The 22,407-nt window shown below is 41.4% G+C and overlaps 1 protein-coding gene across 1 annotated transcript in view; it reads right to left on the bottom strand.

Annotated features, from left to right (window-relative positions):
• PPP1R14C (protein phosphatase 1 regulatory inhibitor subunit 14C) overlaps nucleotides 1-22,407 on the bottom strand; it is a 36,018-nt gene that overhangs the window by 2,100 nt on the left and 11,511 nt on the right. Inside the window, exons 2-3 of the mRNA XM_033143984.1 lie at nucleotides 1,900-1,983; nucleotides 1,442-1,474 (exon numbers count right to left, since the gene is read on the bottom strand). Of these exons, the coding sequence (XP_032999875.1) occupies nucleotides 1,442-1,474; nucleotides 1,900-1,983 (117 nt within the window). The remainder of the gene's footprint in view (nucleotides 1-1,441; nucleotides 1,475-1,899; nucleotides 1,984-22,407) is intronic.

Raw genomic sequence — 22,407 nt, 5'->3', positions numbered from 1 at the left:
TCACATGCGGTTCTCAGCAGCACCAAGTGCTTGGTACAGTTGTTCATCAAGTTTAGTGCAATACTCCAATAGTTTGAAAGATTGGCTGTTTCAGTCTGACTGAATCTGCTCACATACACACAGAAGGTCAGAGATTTTCCCTGCTGCTTGCAAAGTATGTGTTTTCCCAGGTTGATGCCACATGCCCAGAAAGTATTTTTAGCTGCTGGCATCCACTAAACAAGCTTACTTTTAAGATAAGGCAGCCACATCAAAACATTGTGTCATTCATTTCTTACAGATGACTAACTACTGGAGAGAGAGAGAGAGAGAGACTCTTTCTCCCTCTGTCAAAAAGGCTACAAAGCAACAAAGGAATCATGGAAGCAGTGAACAACCTGACAAATATATACAGTATGCTTGTTTAGCACAGTATAAAAGCTGGTGTCTGAAATGCCCTTATTTTACAATACACGGAAGACACCCAAACACATCACCGTGATGCTATGTGGAGCTGCACAACACACTTTCAAGTTACTAAACACAGGAAGCTGCTACCTGTATATAATAATTTGGACCACTGACCCATCTAGCTCAATATTGACTAGGCTGATTAGTTCACCAGGAATTCAGGCAGGAGATTTTTCCAGCCTTACCTGGAGATGCCAGGGATTGAAACTGAAGGATGCACAATACGAGCTTCATTACTGAGCTATGGCCCTTCCACAACAATTAATTTTTCATTCCACATGGATTTTTTTAAAATAATTTTTCAGGTGGTAGATTTCATAACACTCAACAAAAGGCTCATGCTCAATTTACAGTTGCCTTAAACAAGGAACAACTAGGAAAATTCTATGTGCTATATACCTTCATCCCCTTACCCTTTACTCTTACAAAGGATCAATTAAAGGCCAGGTGATATAGATGCAAATATTTATACTTAGTAACTGCAACAGAGGATTGTTGCAGGAAGACCATCGGTAGTCCACTACTGTTGCTTTTAACAAACAGGTAACATGTAGATCTTAAACACATGTCGATATGGACCAACACTGCACACATTTATGGAAAATCTATTCAGGTTCCCGATACAACTACAATGATGAGCATACACACTTATTTTAAATATGTGTGCAATGTCTGTCCAGCATGTGCTTGTTGCAGGAAAAACACCAGTGCTTCTCACAGCCACATGTAGAGCTGCCCTGAGTTAATAAGGATTTGAAACATGGCAGAGGAGTATCTGAGGGGCAGATCATTGGGTAGTGTGGCTTAACACAATTTGAGATCCAACTACCTAGTCAAAAGTATAATGGCAAAATATTCAAATAACTCCATTAACATGGATCTAGATTATGGCTATCTGTGCAGGTTTATTCATTTGGGTAAGACAAGCTGATTTGTACACACTAGACTATCATCATGTTCTTAAATTTAAAACAGCATAAGATTGGTTTACCTCTGTGGGTTTGTAGCAATCTACAAGCGCTTCCTAGAAATAAAAGAAGAGCATCAGTTGTTTTTATAAGGGCAGTCTTCCTTCATCCTTCTTGCATCTAAGGATCAGACACTTTCAGAGTAACCACCACACTTGCTGGGGAATAGACATCTTTTCTATGTCAGTATTTCATAGTCTAGGGGAAATAGGTAAACAAGTTCTACCTACTGCAATCAATGCCTGGATTCATATTACTTTACTCCACAATTAAGAGTTTATCTTTCATTTCTCCCAAGTTATACTGTACCTAGAATGGGATTGAGGTAAAAGACTATTCTACGTTGCAGCAGTAGCCTCCACACCTACCTCAATAACTCTGTACAGAAAATTATTCTAGGTTTGCGATTCGGACAGTGAAGATCTAATTAGGTTGCCCATGTATCTTAATTGCTGCCCCAAGTTGCTAAAATCAAACTAACTTGTAATTTGAGTGCTCTCTCCTCTTCGTTAGCAGCATCAAGAAGGTCATCAATGTCGATTTCTACATCGGGCATCTCTTCCTCCTGGGAAAAAGTGGAAGTTCAAAACTATATCATTCAATTTCATTTTAGCCAGGTTAAAAAGCTGTATGGCAATCTCTCTCACATACATTCACACCTCATTCTACCACCTGCTGGTTTGGTCCTAATAAGACTTGTGACATGCAGAGACCCAGTTCTTCCCTAATACACCACCATGTGAACTGGAGCATGAAACAGACCAAGAGGTGGAGGGACCTGCTTGGTGGGCTTTTGGAGAAAGACACTGAAATGTGTAGAGGCTGAAATATCTTGCTTATCCATTTAAGAAACCAAGAGCAGCACTTGTTCCAGCAACAGCTAGATGTAACCATTACCTGATAAAAAATAATACAATTTTGCAGGTGGAAAGAGAAGCAGACTAAAGGAGAGACCTGCAAATATTCAAGAGGGTTACCTCCCTTTTCCCACTTCATTTCAGCTCCAGAAAAAAGGTGACTTTTTATTTTATTTATTAGATTTGCATACTGCCCTTCATAAAAAGATCTCACTTTTCACACCTACATTATGGGAACAGCTTAATTTAGAGAGATAAAATGTATTTCTTTCCATTCTGATAATTCCTACGGCATGATTTTTATTATTTTATTTAATACTGGCTAGTAGTGTTCAGGGCTGCCCATGAATTTTTTAAAACCACTTTCCAAAATATATAGTAAACTTCATAAAATTTATATACCACTTGATTGTAAAAAATAATAATCCTCAAAGCGATTTACAAAAAGAATAAAACAATAAAATTATCAATAAAAACGTTAAGCTATGTAAAACATTCAAATCAGCAATAAAATCAGCCATAATTCCTAAATCAAATATTGGGAACATGAATTCAGATCCTAAAAGGGACGCATTTAAGCCTAATTAGAGGTCATAACAGCTGGTTAGGACATTAAATTTTACACCTTTGAAGCTAAAGGATTAGTGTTGCCTGTTAATGCTAATCTAAGTGTGTTGCTATCAGAGTACATTGTGGTTGTGAAGATGGCATTTACCAGCCCTATGAAGAGAGACCAGGTGGGCAAGGAAGTTACCATAAACATGGAATTTAGGAGAGTTGGGTTTCACTGAAGAACTGGGATATGGGCTAAAAGAGAGATTTGTTCAGCTGTGTGACCATTAGTTTTCTGTGTGGAGGTACAAACTCAATTCTTTCTTTCCCCTCTCCTACCTACCATTATAAACAGGAAAAAGCATCCTGGTGGTAATTCATTAAACACCAGGAAGCTACCAAAAGGATAGAGCTCTTGTGTGGCCAAATTCTTTTCACAACAGACAATCTGTGGAATACTTCAAGGCAGAAAAGAAATCATTAGTAAATATTTGTTCTGTAGGACTAACTATGAAAAAACCAGCCAAGAAAGCCAAATAAATGCACACACAAAAGTCTGAGTCAAGGTAAACTGTGGAGAAAAAGGATACAATTCTAGTCTTTGTGACTGAAGATTTCCCACAAGCCTTCAAACACTTGCATCTGGAGGAATCTTCATGTGTGCCCCAGGGATGATCAGGTAACAAGAAGAGAGTTTGAAACAGCCTTTATGTCGGTGTGAGCTCCTCCACACCAACAGATGGGCAGCTTTTTATTATTTAAAGAGGATATAAAGACTTTGAAGCCATTAAACCAATTCAAAACAAGTCATAACATTATTTGCCTAAAAGTCACTCTTGGGTGCAAACCCAGCTGCTACCAAGGCTCAAACTCCATTTCATTTCACTCAACCTTGAGACAAACTTCACACATGCCCAACAGGCATTAACAGAAGCTGGACCATACCCTTAGTTTACAAACTGTCATCTGTATGCCTCCCCCCAATAGCTCTGTTTTCGTAAGTTAAAAAAATAAAAATGTCAAGACTGACTACATCTGATAGATGACAGCATGCTAGTCTATCAAGACATCTGCCCTGTCATTAAAAAAGGGTTATAAAAAGGAGTCAGTACTCTTACAACAACAAAAATAGTATGATGGTGGTTTGGAGGTTTGTTTAGTTTGCTTAAATGTTTGGTAAGAAGATGACATTAACTGCAATTCTTGTTGTAGTCCTCTCAGCATTACTGAAGGGGAGGTTAATGACTTAAAAAAAAAAAAAGACTTTTGGGCATTACTCTGTTTTCCAAGACTAGTATAAGTTCACCCATTCCTTTTGCAATCAGCTCCTTTACATCAGTCCCTCTTGGGCTACTATGAATGCTCCTGCAATTGCAGAGATGGCTGCAATTATTCTGAATCCAAGGGCTTTGGGGCACACCAGAAATATTTACAATTTGCTCCCTCTGAAGAGCTAGGAAATTCACTTCAAACAAAACTCTCTTAAATTAAAGGCATAAGGAAAGCATGAAAGACACGTGGTGGAGTTTGTAGGAGTTGTTTAGAAGCAGGGAGAGGGAACATAAACCATACTTCTTGATGGATTGTGTTAAGAGGATTCTTAAATTTGAGGATTTGTTGAGGCAGCACTTTTTCGGTTTTGTAAAGTATCCTCAGTAAGCAACTATGTCAAAGGAGCAAGAAAGTCACTGTTCCATTTTCCCATACTATTTAAAAGGTAACGGTAAAGGTAAAGGTACCCCTGATGTGGACGACTGTGGGGTTGCGCGCTCATCTTGCTCTATAGGCTGAGGGAGCTGGCGTTTATCCGCAGACAGCTTCTGGGTCATGTGGCCAGCATGACTAAGCCGCTTCTGGTGAACCGGAGCAGTGCACGAAAACGCCGTTTACCTTCCCGCTGGAGCGATACCTATTTATCTACTTGCACTCTGACGAGCTTTCGAACTGCTAGGTGGGCAGGAGCAGGGACTGAGCAACGGGAGCTCACCCTGTCGCGGGGATTCAAACCGCCAACCTTCCGATCGGCAAGCCGTAGGCTCTGTGGTTTAGACCACAGCGCCACCCGCCTCCCCATACTATTTAAAAAAGCACCAAATAATGCTGCATCTTGACCCTTTGATCAAGGCTTCAGCTCTAATCAGGGGTTTTCCCCAAAGGTGCCAAACAGATTTCAACCCATAACAATCCTGCATCTGAGTTGTATGTTGCCATGTTTTTTGGATTACCATTTGCTCATGCATTTGCACTTTTATAAAATGTACAAGTTTTATGAACATCTCCCAATAAAAGTCAGTTGCATCCAGTTGAAAAAGTAGTTATTCCAAGTTGCTAGTTACTTAAATCTAACCAGGAGCTGGTTACCTGGAAGCTCACCAAGCCAAGGGAAAGGTCCCTCTTAGGAGTGTGGCACCTTATATTTTATGGAGTAAACCAGAGCCAGGTGTTGTTTGGCTCCAACTCCCAACAGCCTAGCCAGCATGGTCAATGGTCAGGAATGCCGAGAGCTGTAGACAAGCATAATCTGGGACACAGTAGATAATAATTTATTTGCATACTGGATATTTGGAGACCCACATGCAGTGCCAGCTACCTATTATATTATATAGTAAAATTGTCACGCAATATTCTTATTGAAATAGGAAATGTTGATCAAAATATTATTTTGCACCGAGCACTATTAATATCTAGTTTCTTCATCGTCTCAACCTCTGCTATACAACGCAATTCCTTCTTCTCATAAGGAAACAAAAGTAGCTTGTCTCTGGCCCATTTACAATTTTAAACTGTTCGACAAAATGACAGCTTCTACCACTGCTGCTACAGCATGCTGACAAGTCTCCCATAACAACAGTTTCTAAATTACATGCATCTTTTTTTAGAGGTCTGATGGTATCCAGACACAAATATAGACATTTGTTTAGCAAAGAAATGTCTCTTCTGTTTACCACTCTACTTTGATTATTCATCCGACTGAAAGGAAATACCCTTTCTTCACAATAGTCAATTAGCTCTCCTCATACCACTTTGGGGAAAGAGATTCATTTATAGAATTTTAATTAGGCTTTTAATGGTAATGTTTAAAGTATGATGTTTGGCATAAGCCTATTTTTAAAAACATGAAATAAAAAACCAAAGTGTACACAACTGACACCAATCATTGCCTTAGCAAGCCTACTCATGCCAGCAAAAGCAAAACCACAGTATTTGAGAACTATCACTTCCCTCTACTTCAAAGGAAGTGTTGACCTTTCCACTGATCACTGCCCACATGAGATTATTCTGATTTGGATCTGGATAGAGTTCCATTCACACAACTGGGCTTTCCTGGACTCCTTCCCATTGCTGCTCCTCAGAAAGCTATTCCTCATGAGTCAGGTGACACTCCAGAACTAAAAGTGATACAACAGACAGGGATGCAGTGAGCAATGGTGAATCAAATTAGGAACTTCCCTGTTGTCCAGCAGAAGTGGCCTTCTTTTCATCCAAAACTTTGGACCCAAGCCTTAAGGGTGGTCTGTTGCGCTGGCAATGAAAACGACGTGACGACAGGATGGTATCCACGGGAAGGCAACCTCGAGCCACACCCAAGGGCTCCCTTTTATTAGCAATCTCACACACAGGTCAATGGTTAGTTCCACAGGAACAACTTCAGGAACCAAATAAGGTCACATATAGCCAAATGGTGATACATCCATACCATATAAGGAGATGCTCCTACACAGGGTACTTTGGTAACACCCCAAAACTTCCCACATGACATCTCCATTGCGTACGTGCTCATCCTCCATGCCTCTCTCACATGCATCCGTCCCGCTGCTCATCTTGTGACTTTCCAGTACTTTTCCAACCACTCCTTTGTTCTCCTGTCCTTGCTGACACGTGTTTCCCATCCTGACGTTACCCGTCAGCATGGCTTGCCAGTGCTGTCATTCTAACCCTCCAGGTAGCGTGGCTTGCCAATGCTGCGTCTCTAGCCTTGGCAGAGCTGACGTGGATTGCCAGCGCTAACCCAGCCACAATCCCCACAGTGGTCAATCTGTGGCCCTCCAGGTTATCACTAGCAATGCTATCTGGGGAAGGAAGGACAGTTGTAGTAAAACAACCTATGGAGGACCACAGATTCTCTGCTCATGCCTAAATAAAACGTATTTTTCTAATTTACATCACCCCCTGTTTCTCTGCTCCCCACCGTCCCACCCACTTTATGGATGAGAACTTGCACTCTGCACACACATTTTGAATATATAAAACACACCTTGCTTTTGGCCACTTGATATGGAAAAAACATTGCTTTTTCTGTGAAGGCAGAAAAATGGATTGATTGGTAAGGAGCACATGCACCTGTCTGCTCAGAGACGGAGCTTAAGTGTTTTCCTTTGTCCAAAGATGCCTTTTCATAGAATCATAGAATTGTAGAGTTGGAAGGGACCCTGAGGATCATCTAGTCCAATGCAGCTGTCCCATACAGGGCTCAAACCTGCAACCTTGGCACTATCAGCACCACACTAACCAACTGAGCTATCCAGGTTTTTGTCTCATCCCAGCCAGTCCCAAGCTACTCCTGTGGCTACTAGAAGAAAAATATCAGAGCTTTCACCTCAGTGAGCTATGATGCACATTTTCCTGCTACAAGAACCACTACTGCAGAGGATCGGCACAGCTGAAAAGTGAATTACTTCACTTTGCTGCAGCGAATGACTGCAATTATGACAGGAATTGCAAATTATTATGCTCCATTCAAAGACTTTGTCACAGGCAAGCTGGCACCAGCAAGCACAGCTAGGTAGCTGTGTGAATGAATGTCTGAATTTACTATTACCTAAGTATTTACTATTAACAACCAGGGTTATTTTTAGACCATTTTCTAGTACCAAACTTAAAAGGGTGCTTTATAAAGATTTTGAAGAATGGAAAATTAGTTGGTGAAAGATTACCATTTAGGATAGGGTGAAATAATTAAGAGCTTTTGTTCTCCTGATCCAAGTTTAATCCTTTTCCATGAACTGTGACATTCAAATCTGGTAAGTGAGAAAGTTTGGAATATTTAGGAAATGTTCATTTAAATTATTTCTTTAATAAGACCACCAGGACTTCTGCAGTAGCTTTAATTTTTAGAAGCACAGGATTCTTTGCACCCCTAACAAGTTGGAAACGGTGCATGTAAAAATATTTTTCTTTTCAAAAAATAACCCTTTGTCAACAGGGAGTGCCTCTGATCAACTGAAACAATTCTTTGGGAGGCAGAGATGCAAGATGGCATCAGAGGAGGGACAGAGGGGAAAAGGGACAGAGGCCAGTGCTGCCCCCAGCACCCCTGGTTGAAAACCACTGGGCCTACACCATCTCCTGCCCTCTCCATTTCAAGAAAAATTACTGTAGGTGAAAAGTTGACTATTGTCCCACTGTCTGCTTGTTTGCTCATTTGATCTTGTTTCCAGATCCTATTACCGTACTCTGATCTTCCAAGTCTCCCAAGTAGTTTTCCACACATTTGTTGAGTGTGCAATTCAGGGTATACTTTTCCCCTTCTCTTAAAAATCTTGAGATTAAAGAACCTGCACCTTGACAGTGGTCAGCTATCAGTGAGTACACCCCCTTCCACAATTGTACGTATTATGCAGGATAAAACTTAAGTTCTGAATTGTTTGGGTATGTTTGGGAAAAATAATTGAATGCAGTGGCTTGGTGGAGACTCCATGGAACAGGATACATTTGCAACCCTTGTAAATGGAGACAAATATGCAAAGTCGCAGATAACATCTAATAGGTCCAGACAGGGGAAAATGTGCACACATATATGTACACACACAATAAGGTCTCAAGTCACTCATTTGCTTACAGCACTGCATACACCAGAAAGCCTGCCATGCCCCATGCCATGATGTTCTGCCTCTGGCACAAAGGTGACAGCTTCATATTGAATTACACCAGCTGTATCATAGCAGCAGTGTCACCATCTCAAAATGAATGGAGTGGGGGGGGAGCACAACTTCAAATTCCTTGCATCACAACACAATCAACAAGCATTTCACAGGGGGGAGCTACATCTCCATCAGAAATCAGATATTCTACTGCCAGTGTTCTGCTTCAGCACCGTGGGGAAGGGGGAGAATAAGAAAGTACATGGAGTGACTGCCATTTGTCCCATTGGCACAATTCTTATTTATATAAGCAGCCCTATTTATATAAACCACTTTTAAGGGCTTGTTTGGGCTACAGAGCGGAACCAGTCCAATGGACCTGCACAGCCAACTGTGGTAATGAAAACTAGAGGCAGGCAAGGACTAATTACAAACCTGTATCAACTCCAGAGGCCAATGGGAGCTCATGACACTTTCTGTTCTCATTGAATTCTGACTACATTCTGCCTGCTTTCGTATTAACCTCCCCCTGCAGAAGTGCCTCCCTGATATGAATACACATATGAAGATGTAAATCTACTCCAAGCCACAATAGCTGTCTGTGTGTCACAGTGTGTGCTAATCGTGCCTTAACAGCCATGCTTCGCTTGCTTCTTAGCTGCAGAGTCAAAACAATAAGTCACCTGCTCACCATGCAATGGTTGCCCACTTCTCCAAGCTGCCTATACTTGGGACTCCTGAGCTTCTGTTATTCCAGCTTCTCAGAGTTTGCAGTTCATGTGACCCAATTTCCTAGCTACTGCTATATAAAGCCCAGAATCTAAATCTAAACAGATTTCAAAGCCACCCTGTTGCTACCGTCATTCATTTTTACTTCCCTACCAGTCCCCATTCTAACCTGCCTATGAGCTTACAGAATTCATCTAGCTACTGCTCCCTGTGATTCTGAATGCTACTTCCCTTGGAGTGGACTGACAGGCTGGGTTCAGAGCCTGTAAGCTTTATTAACACAGTGGTATTTTGTGCGTTAGTTTCCAGGGAGAGCAGCAGTCTTTGGCTCGGAAGCTCCATGGCTAGCTTGCCTACGCCACTATAAATATCAAGAGATCACTACATTGTTTTAGACACCTGCTGAGGCTTTATTTCAGCAAGACTACCCAGACATATATTCCTTTAGAAAGCTTTGCTGCTTTTATCTGTGTTTTAATGATAATTATTTTATGCACACTTGTTTAACAGTTTCATGGATTTTAGTTGTGTTTTATTATGTGCACCGTCCTGAGAAAGCGCTTTAAGTTTTTATAAATCTTTCTGAGTACATAAAAAAGTGTCCTCAACCTCAAAAGCCCCTGGACTTTGCAACAGAGACTTTGAAACATGCACAGAACAAGATGGACCAGAGAGGAATTAAAAATCACAAGCTCCAGCAAGGGCCCAGAGCTGCTAGGAAGATGTGGGTAGGCAGTTTCTCCTTAGCCTGCCTACTACAGATGTGTTAGGAAGTCTTCAGTGACCCCAATCTCATGATCTGCCCACTTAACTGCTGCCTGCTTGCAGTATTTGCGACTTCTAAATAGCCTGAAGCATTCTACATTTTACAGTACAGATACACTTCAATGTCTACCGAGTAAAAACACTTTTGGAATTTCAGGGGGCAATACCTTCTGACTGGAGGTACTGGGTTTCAGGAATTCTGAACCCTGGAGGGAAAATATGGTCTCTTCCTTTAGGGGTGGGTGACATCAGTTTTGTACTTGTTGTTTCTTGCACACAGAAAATGTACAAATTAAAGGACAGCTGGTAATGCTCTTAGTACCCTAATAAGTCAGCAGGGTGCAGGAGCAGTGAGAAGTCTAGTCAAGAGGCTGTAATTGGCTCTGGTGCCCACCCGTTGAGAAGAGAGTTGGTGCCGCCAAGCAGACCAGAGGTGTCCACACTGACTATATATAGAAATTTTGGTTCCCCCGGTGCACTGCGCTGTCCTTTACACCTTGCAAAGTTTCCAGCAACACCCAAGTACTTCTGAAGTACTGGTGTGAAGAGGGGGGAGGATATATATATATATATATATATGAATGAGTAATTATATAATTCAGAATAAAACGCATTACCTGTGCAACTTGCTTTGCTATATTCTGTTCTGTCATCTTTTGGCTCAGTTCAACTTCACCATGTGGTGAACTAGACAGAACAGATGGCCAATAAGCTCTACTAAACTGCCAAGACCAGCCACTTAAGACGACACATACCCAGATCTGAAATTTGAGCTCAGAAATATGAAAGGAAGCAAATCTTTTAGTGCTCCATAAATAGTTGTCTAGAATCAATCACAAAAAGACAGTAGCAGTGTTTAAGGTTCTAATGTTAAAGTCTATCAACTAACACTAAGTTCTGAAGGTTTGAGACTAATAATTATTATTATTATTAAAAAAAGGAAATAGCTATCTTTCAACCTGCCTATTTCCCCTAAGCCTAATGGAGCATTTAACACTTTCAACCTGAAGCACAAAGTTTACTATCAAGCTAAAAATAGAGTTAAAAAATAATAATAATTTACATCTGGAGACGATACGGTCTTTTGTGGTTTTATTCTGCGGTTCATTCTTCATTTCCTCAAATAGTGAGACGTTCAAGGACAGTACCACCTGATTTGGCTTGCTTTGAATGTTAAGCCACATAGAGGTCACCAACACAGTGCCCTCTAGATATTCTGAACTGCAGCCCCTATCATCTCTGACCATTGGTATGCTGGCTGGAAGCAATGGGAGTTGTGAATTCAAGATTATTTGGAGAACACCATGTTGGCTACCCCTACAGATTCATGACAACTTTATAATAGTTGCTTTGTTCACAAATATACACATAGAACACAAATTATGAAAAGCTCAAGTACCACATAGGGACCAGCATTCTTAGCAATTTTTCCTTTTGATGGCTCAATTTGATGGCCCCAGTTTGTCAGTGGCACTGTTTTGCTGCCAGAGTATGGTGGTTGTTGTTGTTGTTGTTGTTGTTGTTGTTGTTGTTGTTGTTGTTGTTGTTTGTGTGCCATGAAACAGGTAGTATGCTCCTTTCCATTCCCCTTTTGCTTCCATATTATCTCTTCTAAGATTCCTTCCCTTTTCTTTAAAGTTAACATTAAGCTCTTACTCTTTTCCATAATTCGTTCAACCTCTCTGCCTGACAGTGTCAAACCAATATCAGTCCTCCACTTCTATCAAAGTCATAACAAAGGACAGCTGAAACGCACTGAAGAGCTTGCTCACCTGCGGAGACAACAGCTACAAGGGCTCTATAAAGTTGTGACAGGGTAGATTATTCAACATGACAACCTGCATGTGTAAAAGAAGGCTGTTTGTAGAGCCTACCACACTTTTGTATAGATCAATGGCAACTTGAGAGTAAATAAAAGCAACATGGGGTTGGATTAGCTCTATAGTGCCCAACAAAGCTAGGGAGATAAATCAGAATACTGAGTGAGGCCACTGAAATGAAGAGCTTTTGAATGTGATTGACAGAAGAGTGACCTTTCTGCTCTGAACTAGTTAAGCGTCACAAGAAGTTGAGGGATGTTTGGGGCTTTTCTATCACAACCAAGCAATATATCTAGTCACTTTCTGTATCTGTACTAGTAGTTGCACAAGGAACCAACAGGACAATTTAGTAAGGCAACAAGTTGAACAGTTTGAGTAGCTATACATAAGGGCAGATTTAAAAATAAACAGTGATTAATGTATCCAGTTACATCTATTTTAGACTGTTTCCTTAACAAAATCAATATATATTAATGTGCATCCTGTTTCTGGGGCCCTTTGTGTTCTTCTCTAGGATTCTTCCTGTTGCAGTGGTCAACTAGCTGGACTTATATACAATGTTTTCCATTCCTTTCCCATCCCATTAGTCAATCATGAGGTGAGAGGAGTCTTAGTTAAGTTTCCATTTCCCCTTAATTGAAAGGGGCAGCATTCTGCTAATGGGCCCTATAAGTGCAAATATTTCCGCTTGCATAGTGGGACTTCCCCCTCCTTCTGCTTGTAGTACCACACCCTCCACAAATCTGCTTCAGAGGGTTGGGGGAGCTCCTAGAACAGATTTGGGGGATGTGCAGGGGAAGAACGTTTTGTTTCACAAGCAGAAAACCTTCCTCTCACAGCACAATTGCATAAGTGCTATGATGGATTCCACCCTAGGTTCTTGGGATGAACGTTAAGACCCTCCTGTGAAAACCTTTCTAAGCAAAACAACCTATTGTGCTTTTAACCTCCTTAAGAACTTTTGACTTTCCTATGCTTAAGTGCCTTTAAAGCAAAAACCAACCATTTTACAACCCAAGCTTTACAAACAACAATCCAACACGAAGTGATTGAAAGTCCTGCTTCTTCACGAATCATTTTAATACAGTATTGAGAGATTTTTTAAAGCTTTCCCCAGCTGCATCTTGCCTTAAACCTCTTTTATTCTAATTAGCCCACTGCCAAAACATTCTCAGCACGATCTTACAAATGGCATAAGCAAACAATTTTGAAACTGGTGCAGCATGGCAGAAAATGACTTTGTAGTAGTCCCAGGTCACCAGTTCTGGATAGTGCAGTGACTGGTTACAAAATTTGTACAGAAAACACCTCTGTGCAAAATACCACACAGATCATTAGGTGTGCAAAGCACATAGTTTGTCACAACATAGTGCTAGGTTTCTGCCTAAGCTACAAAGAATAAATTTTGTGTTGAGGAATTGTTTTCGTTTTAAAATGAAAACTCAAATGTTAAAAACAACAACCTTTGAATGGAAAATGAATCAATATAGCTTTATCTCCAACTTTACCTTTAATTACAACAAATGCACAGAAAAACTGCACAATTAATAGTGTCAGATATCACTGGCACTAATCTCAGTGTTGAGCCAAAGAACACTAGTTGGAGTACCATCATTTGATTACAAAACATGGCATTTTCTCCTAAGTGAAAAACACACAGCAGAATCTGATTACATTCCATCCTATTGCTGAGACACGAGTCAAACATACACCATTTTTATCTAAATTAGATCTTGCTTGTATTAAATGAAAACCCAGTGTCACGAAACCTTAAGCCAAGTGCCATAAATTTCTAAGGTGTGGGCCTAAAGACTCTTGTTTCCTTTCCTATTTCATGAAAGCCCATTTAACCTGCTTCTGAAGATATACAACAATACAAAGATGCCTATTGTTAGTTTCTCAACAGGATTCAGAATGATGTTGTTATGGCCACCTCTGGGGTTGCTATGCCCCAGCTCCCCAAATGCAGGTTGCCCATCAAATTACAAAGGCTTTTCAGCTTCAGCCCCTTGGTCAAATTCTTTTCTGTGGACTATGCACTTAAAGGATCTGCCCATGCCAATGGGAACCAGAATATGCATGTGAAACATTGGAAATGAAGTGAGAAGGGGCAGAAAGAAGCCTTACTACTAGAGTGATTCCCTATAGGTAATAATGGCTCTCAAGTGCTTGAGTTCACAGAGTCTTACTGATTACAGTGGTGCCTTCAGGACAGGACTTTGGGACAGAAAGTCAGCAAGACCCCACCCCATAAGCACAGCAGGGCTAGCTTATAACATTTTAAAGTAATCCACATCATTATCTAAAAGACCATGCAGTCCTGAGTCTTAAGTTCCTATCGCCTCAGTTCATTTCCTGAGTGAAAGCTCCTTTCTTTCAAATTTGTAGTATTGTTCTCAGACAGAAATAACAAGAGACCTTGAGTTGCACTCTCTCTTTATGCCATGGCTCCTGTGCCTTTAACAATTGTCTTACAGTAATTCTCCAAAGTGAGGCTATAAGGAAAACTTCACTTGCTAAAATTTGTGTGTTAAGTGTGCAACAGTTGCCTATCAAAGTGAATTGGACAAGCTAATGAGTGGTGTGCACTAGAAGATGTAGCAAATACTCAGAATATGGGGAAAGGTTTTTCCAATGTCTTGAAGGCATGGGAGACCATGAACTTGGCCCTGAAAAGCAGAGAGCACTCTAATGCAGCAGTGAGGAACCAGTAGTCCTCCAGATGTTGATAAACTATGACTTCCATCATCCCTGACTATTGGCCATGCTGGCTGAAGCTGAAGCCCAACAACAACTGGAGGGCCACAGGTCATCCCTTGATCTGGAATCTGAAAAATCAAATCAGTCATTGGAAACACAATACACAGATGTACTTCATGATTGAGCAACAAGAGGCCATGAGCCGCACTCTCTGTAGGAGGACCAGTTTCTGTGGGGTTAACAATCTAGTAATAAATCTCAGGGGGCTCTCAGGACTGAAAGGAGGTGAATCTAGCTTTTTCTGTGGAGATAGCATGAAACAAGGATCCAGGCTACCATGCAGACCAACATGGCTGCCCAGCCTACCACCTCAAGTGAGAGCATGACCCAGAGGCCCCAGTGCTGCTGCGGGGAGCTCAGTTAGGCTCCTATTTCAAAGAGGCGTAGGGCCTGTCCAGATTGCAGACAGCACCTGTTGCCTCTGAGCTGGATGGCCTCCATCAATTATGGAAGAATGAGCTAAGCATATCTCATTTTCTTATGCTTCAGCAAGTAGTTACCATATGACAGAAGGATTGGCAAAAGAATAAGGTGCACTTGCAGTTCTGATGTCAGGAATGCCCCCCCCCCAGGGAATCAATTAGCAAACAGGCTGACCAGGCCTTATTAAGCAAGCCCCAAGTGGAAAGTGAGCCTCTTCCTCTCAGCCAAGTAGCTGCCTACCATCTCGCCTCAGGCCACCTCGACTAGCCTGCCACCATTTTGGGGCCAATGCAAACAGGCTGAGGCACAGGATACAATAATTCACAGTGGAGAGGAAATGTCCCTGTTCACAATGGCACAAAGGCACCGAGCCCCAGGGACCAGACTTTTGTGAACACAAGTCAACAACCTATTCTCATTCACAAAGGATCCCACCTGTATGGCACAGAAAGCCCCTCCTCTAATTTAAGGCTTTGAGCGGCAAAGGATACATGGATATTTCTGCCTCCATATTACCAGTTACAAAATCCGACACTAAACTGAAATTAACCTGGCGCTTCAAGTTAACAACATACAAATAGCATCTTTAAATTTCTGAAGTCTAAAAGCCTAACATGTCTACCTTATCCTTAACCTGCCTCTTAAGTCTCGTAACCCAGATCCACAAGCCATTTTCACACATTCAGGGCTACTCTGCGCAGTCTGCAAATGTGTTAGGGACAGACTCCTCTTCCTATACACTAATTGCTGGTATCTGTGGAGCCTGCCATCTTGTAGCTTGTCCACAGTCATTTCAACATGCAAAGGAGTAGACCGGAATATATAGAAATGGCTGTAGCATGCCATAGATACTAAATGCATAATAGGTATGTGCTTATAGAGAAACAATATAGTTTCTGAGAACCAATTTCCATCTATGAGGAAACATTCCTTTAAACTCAGGATGTTATCTCATTTAGAGATCCCATTCTAATCAGTTTACAAAGTGCAGTCAATCATGTACCAATGAAGAGGCAACAATCAAAACAGGAGCTTATAGTCTCTGGCTGGAATGCTGGAAGAAATGCAGGTGCTGACTTGCTTCATACTGAATTTGGGCAGAATATTGGCTGCATATTTCCAAATGAAAACAGAGCGAAGAATCTGCACCAGCTAATGTTTTAAGCAGGCACCACATGGACCATCTAGAATCCAGGCAGAGTAGTTATTAAGTGACCCCTCCCACTCTCACTTGCAAATTTCCTTTTCAATGGGTTACCAAACTATCTAGATCCAGGGCTCCATCTCTCTACTAGCACAACCAAATCACTCACAGTGACACGTCTCCGTGCCCTGACCTTAATTAGAACCATGTGGCTGACTGTAAAGATGTAAATGTGGTGATAGCAGGTAGTTGGTATAGGAGTAGGCTGAACTTCCTCGAATAAGGAACTCACAGCTTGCCTCCAGTAATTGCTTCTGCTGAGTAACCCCTCGCAGCAAACAGATGCTCAAGCAAGGCTCAGCTGCTAGTCAGCACATTGCAAGCACAGAGGATGCACCTTTGAGACAACTCTTTTTTTGCAAAGGATTAAAATCATTGGTACCCTGAGGCTCATCCAGTCCAACCCAGATATGCAGCTGTCCCATACAAGGATCCAACCTGCAACCTTGGCGTTATCAGCAACATACTCTAACCAACTGAGCTCTGCAGAAGTCTGCACTTCTATGTAATTTAGGAAATCACCTGCTCAGAGGCAGCAGGAAGCTGATTCAGCTTCATGGACTACATAGCCGCTTGACTGGTTTTACATTTTGAGCTGTTCTATTGAAACTTTAAAGAGTAATTATTAAAACTGCACTAAGTTCTAATCAACTATTCAAAAGGAAGTTTCTAGACATGATTCAGAATTCTTGCTTATCAAGACCCACAGAAGATAATATGTTTGGCTCTTGAACGAAATCAAGCTTTTCAACAGCATGAAATACAGCGTTCTTGCCAGATCATTATGAATTACTTTGCCTGGGAAGTAAACAGCAGATGCTGCTAGGAGCTAAATTCAAAATGTAAGCATGTTATACATTTCTCCCTTGCACATTTCAGAGAACATTAATACAATCGTTCGTCTTAAGGTTTTAGCTGTTTTTTTTTTTACATTGTTGGCTTCCACTTTAAAAGGGCAAAATTCGGAAACAACCACCTATGATGCCAGTTCCAACATTGATGTAAACTCTTCAGTAGTTTGCACACACACACTGGGGACAGCGGGGAGAATAGGGAGAAGCCAGGACAAGCTAATTTGGCCCTACCACAAACAAGTGTGGAGCACAACACTGTCCTGATTCACACATACCGCAATGCACAGACCCATGCTTTCTACTAGTATGTGTCTATGACGAAAGGGACAGGGCCTAACAGCTTATAATTAAGCCTGTCATTTGAAGCATAGGTAGAAATAGGTTTACACCACAAAGGAGATTGAATCCATTTTTTCTATTATAGAACTACAATTACCCTATTAACATTTAAATCAAAAGCAAAGCTTATAGTTACCGCAGAGTAATCCTGTTGAGACAGCCTGATAAGAGGATTTTCACTAGGAGGCACTGATTGTGCTGTCATGCACAATGCTAAAATTTAAAATCCTCCCATTAGCAATCCACTCAGGTCTTTGGGGACTGTGTTTTTACTTGATCATAAACTGTAGCATGGAAGGATCCATCTTACTTAAGGGGGGGGGAAGAGAAAGGTGGTTGCATCCACTTGTGTTGATTACTAGCAATTCAAGGATGTGACTGAGAAGAATAATACCCTGAATCTTTTACCCTGAATTCTCAGAATCTCTTGCTCATTCTCCAGACCCAAGGTGATTAGCAGCTAGTGATGTGTGCAAAAGATAAAGGGAAAACAGACAAGGCTTATAATGAGATCAATGGTATGACCTTCAGCCTTCATAATGCTCCTAATATGTTCAACAGACTTATGAATGGGAGGCTAACTGATCTCCAAGGAACCTTCTGCCTATTCTACTCCAACTACTTTAAGTGCCCAGTCAACATTTGACCAAGCTTTGTGGTGCATTGCAGTGCCTTAGGAAATTCAATTTAAATGTTAAATCTTCCAAATGTACATTGCTCAATGAACAAGTCGACTGTTAGAGACATATTGTTTCCCTGGAAGGACTGGCAACATTATGTTGCAAAGCAGAAGCTATGAGAACCTAGCTGAATTAAATTAGGATCATAGAAACTTAGAGTCGGAAGGGACCCAAGGGGCATCTAGTCCAACCCCCTGCAATGCAGATGAGGTTAGAGAAAGCCAGGTCCAAGTTCCTAGAGTGGGTGTAGGGAACATTTGGCCTTCCAAATGTTACTGAGCTACAACTCCCATCAGTTTCCAAAAGCATGGGCAATGGCCAGTGATGATGGGAGGTGTAGTTCACCAACACCTGGAAGGCCAACAGTTCCTCACACCTGTTCTGGAGGCTAGCCTTTGGTAGGCATAGGCAGTAGAAGAAAGGATAACTGCTGTTATTAGTCTCTCAACACATCACCCTATTTAACATTACAGTGTTCCTACTGACAAAGGGAGCCAATTTGAACAAATGAAAGAATGTAGCTCAAGCAGGTTCTAATTCATGACTGGACTACTGCAATGCACCCAACATGGAGCTACCCTTGAAGACCCAGCCACTGAAGAACGTAGCTGCAGATTATTGAGTGGGGTAGGTAGGCGGGAGCATACATCACTGGTCCTGAAAGCACTGCACTCCCTGTAAGCTGCCACACTATTCAAGGTTTCGATACTGGTGTACTAAAGCCATGAACAGTACCAATGTGTATGACCCATGGGGTGGCAACTCAGGACAGAGCCTTCTCTGTAGCAGTGCCCTGGTTTCTGAACTCAGCAGTCTTCCCAGCACCAGCCTCATATAAACATGCTCTATAACAAGTCATATTATTAGTCCATTTAGCCCAGTAATATCTACTCAGACTAGCAACATTTGGTCAACAGTAGGAAATGATCCTTGCTAATCGTTTGAGAAACAAATGAATTACTTTTTCTCATGGACCAATGGGTAACTTATTTACCTTCAGGGACAAGCTGCTTACATTGCAGTACTAATCCAATTTCTGAGAGGTTCCTAGACTCAAAAACGATCTTCCGGGAATTACTCTTGTGGAGGAAAAGTTTGGTTTTCCTTTGAATGGAATAAATTGGTCGTCCAAGTGTCTCGAGAGTTTTGACCATCATTGAGCCATCACAGGAACATCTTTGAGGCACCCTGCCCTTTCAAGTTGTGTGGCTCCCCTCCTGTCTTTTCCTTTTCCATTTTTGTACATATTTGCTTTCTCACTTAGAAGCATGAAAACAAAGTCAGTTGTTAATAAATGTTAGCCTTTGTCCATGCGTCCTTGGAGGTAAACTAAGTTATATCAATTTCTAAGTAACTTTCTACACAGTATTGAGAAACTGGCCTGACCTACTCTGCAATTGGCTGAGTACCGCTACAGCCGTCGTGCAGCTTTCCCCAGTAACTGTGCCTATTTCTGAAACACAGGAAATCATTACGTAGAAAAAATGTCTGCTTTAACCAGGTTATTTTTGTTTCAGGTATGTGTTAGGAGTTTCAAGCATCCTAGAAAGCTATGGGGCTGGTGGATGGGCTCCAAAAGAGTGACATCTGACACAGTTCACAAGCACTTTGCATAAAGTATAGTTAAAACATGCTTTTGTAAGACGTTTCAGAGCATGGCGCTCTTTCAATCCTCAACTGCCAAACATGCGAATGTGCATGTTATAGCCAGTTTGGGGAGGGAGCTGGGAAACAAAAACAAAAATCTAAGTATATGAAGCAAAATTAAGATGTTACAACAATGTAATAAAAATGAATGAATGAATGAATGAATGAATACTACAAGCATGCTCATCAAGCATCACACTGCTTTCACGCTCGTTGACTATCACTAGAATCAGGTTTACATAAGAGGAATTGTATAGTATGTTTTCTGGATGCCTGATTTCTCTGCCTGAAAGAATGCTAGCCATCAGTGGCGTGCGGCCAGTGGACTAATCTAGTCCCCTAACTGTTCCCCTGGCACCTCCTTCCCAAAGCGCAGGAAGCTTCTTCCCACCTTTGGGAGGGAGGTGCAATGCTCCAAAGGGTTGAAAACCCCACCACCACCTTCCCAAAGCCCACAAAGCTTTTGCCCAGCTTAGCGAGGTGTGATGCCCCTGCCCCACAATCACCCTCGCAAGCTGGTGCCTCTGGCCCTCACTGTTCCCCTGTGAAAAAATTCACTGCATGCCACTGCTAGTCATGTATTTTTATTTTTAAAAAGCGCAGCTGAACTTTGATGGACTTGAATATTCCCTGGACCACTGTTTTTCAAGTATTGGGTTGAGACTCACGGTTGGGTCATGGACTGATCTAAGGTTGGTAGCAACCACAGCAACATTACCAACATCATACAAATATAGGGTTAAAAAAAGTAAGGAAGAAGAAGTGGGTTCCCAAATGCACGTTTTGGGCTACAGGTGGGTCCTAAGTCTGAAAAGGTTCAAAATTACTACCTTACACAGCCTTCCTCAGGCATGTATCCTTCCCTGGCTATGACCCAGAGTTCTATGGAGTTATCTAGAAAATCAGTTTCCTCCAAGAGTGCCTGGATCTGGTCTGCGACCACCTGCTCAAGAACCATGTCCAAGAACTGGCCAGTTATTACTCAGATTTCCCAAATTCAGGGAGGATTTTAGTACATGAGAACCCACCCTAAATGCTGCAAAAGGCCTGCGACATACTGTTTATGCAGCCTCTGAACCAGGACTGTAAGTAACCATGGCAACCAGCTCAATTCTGAAGTGCACAGCAGATAAGTCAGGTGAGAAGCATTCACTGAAGTAGGTGCAGACAAATATAAATATTAATACATCAGTCATTGGCTAACATGAATGAAATTCTAGGAGATGGAAAAACACTACAAGCCAGATTTAAAGTAGGTCACAAAATGAGTTTACACACACTTGGGTGCCATTAACATCTAGCCATACAGCCTATGTTGATTCCCCTATTAAACCTGTGAAGACACAACACTTGAAAGGAAAATGTTCATTTCACAGTAACACATGAAGCCTTTACTTGAAAGCCTCTTTAGCTTCAATGAAATCTGCTCTCAAGATATGCTTAGCAACACAACATTTGTAATGCCAAAACGCCTTAGTTTGTTATAAGAAGTAGCAAGCAAGACATTGTTTTGAGTTTGGGGGAGTAGTAGGCGGAATGCCTGGCTCCCCTTCTCATTCATGGAATAGATGCCTGGTGAGGTGATAGCCAAGGTAATGGGCCATTAAGGGAACAAAGGGGCTATGCAACACTGGCAGAGTTGAGAACTGAGAGTTGAGTAATGTGCACTAGAAGCTGGGGGGAAAGCTACAGACTGGGAAGTCAGAGAAAGCCAGAGGGATGTTTGATTTCTGTGTGAATCCAAGGCTGGGGCATTGGGAGAACAAGATCCTCTTGGGCAGTTGATGTTGGGAGCCCCTCCATCGTAGGTTAAGGTTGTATATATGTGAAAATAAAACATATACCCTAAAGACACTACGGTCTCCACTGTATCACATTCTGAAGGAAAAAAGAACCCTGGGTAACTGCCTGGAATCCCTTTTGAATGTTGCACTGCTCAACTATTGGGGTGGCGAGAAACCATATGTAACTCACCTCTTTCTACAAGAGTTGGTATCCTGTATCTTGTTACAGAATAACTTTAGTGTACATGTTCCCCAAAAGAGTGTACTTGCATGTTTAGATTTCTTAATGTCTGTATTATCACATTTTCGAGGTTCAGATTCATTACATACAAAATACTGAAGATGAAACAGCAGTACAAACTGCAGAATATTTGTTCTCCATTAAATTGTTTTAATCATTATTTGATGATATATTGTATGTAATTTCTATAAATCGCTTTAGGACTTCTGCTGGCTAAATTATGCAGTGAGGACAACTAAATTGTGCAGTGAGGAGAATTCCCATCGCTGGAGAGTACAGGAATGCAATCCCCAAGTTTTCCTCTTCTCTACTCTTCTACACACAGAAATAGCAACCACTACAAAATATTAATACAAACCTATGAAGTAGCCTCTTGCATATCATTCTGTGTTTTCCAAGTTGACTTATGGAAGAATTCAATGAACTGGTTTACTGTCATCACCTCATTATTATGTACTGTAAAATAATATGTT

This window comes from Lacerta agilis, chromosome 3 (genome assembly GCF_009819535.1).
Source record: "Lacerta agilis isolate rLacAgi1 chromosome 3, rLacAgi1.pri, whole genome shotgun sequence".
Lineage (NCBI taxonomy): Eukaryota > Metazoa > Chordata > Lepidosauria > Squamata > Lacertidae > Lacerta > Lacerta agilis.
The sequence above is the reverse complement of the archived record's forward strand: the minus strand, read 5'-3'. Positions and strand labels throughout refer to the sequence as shown.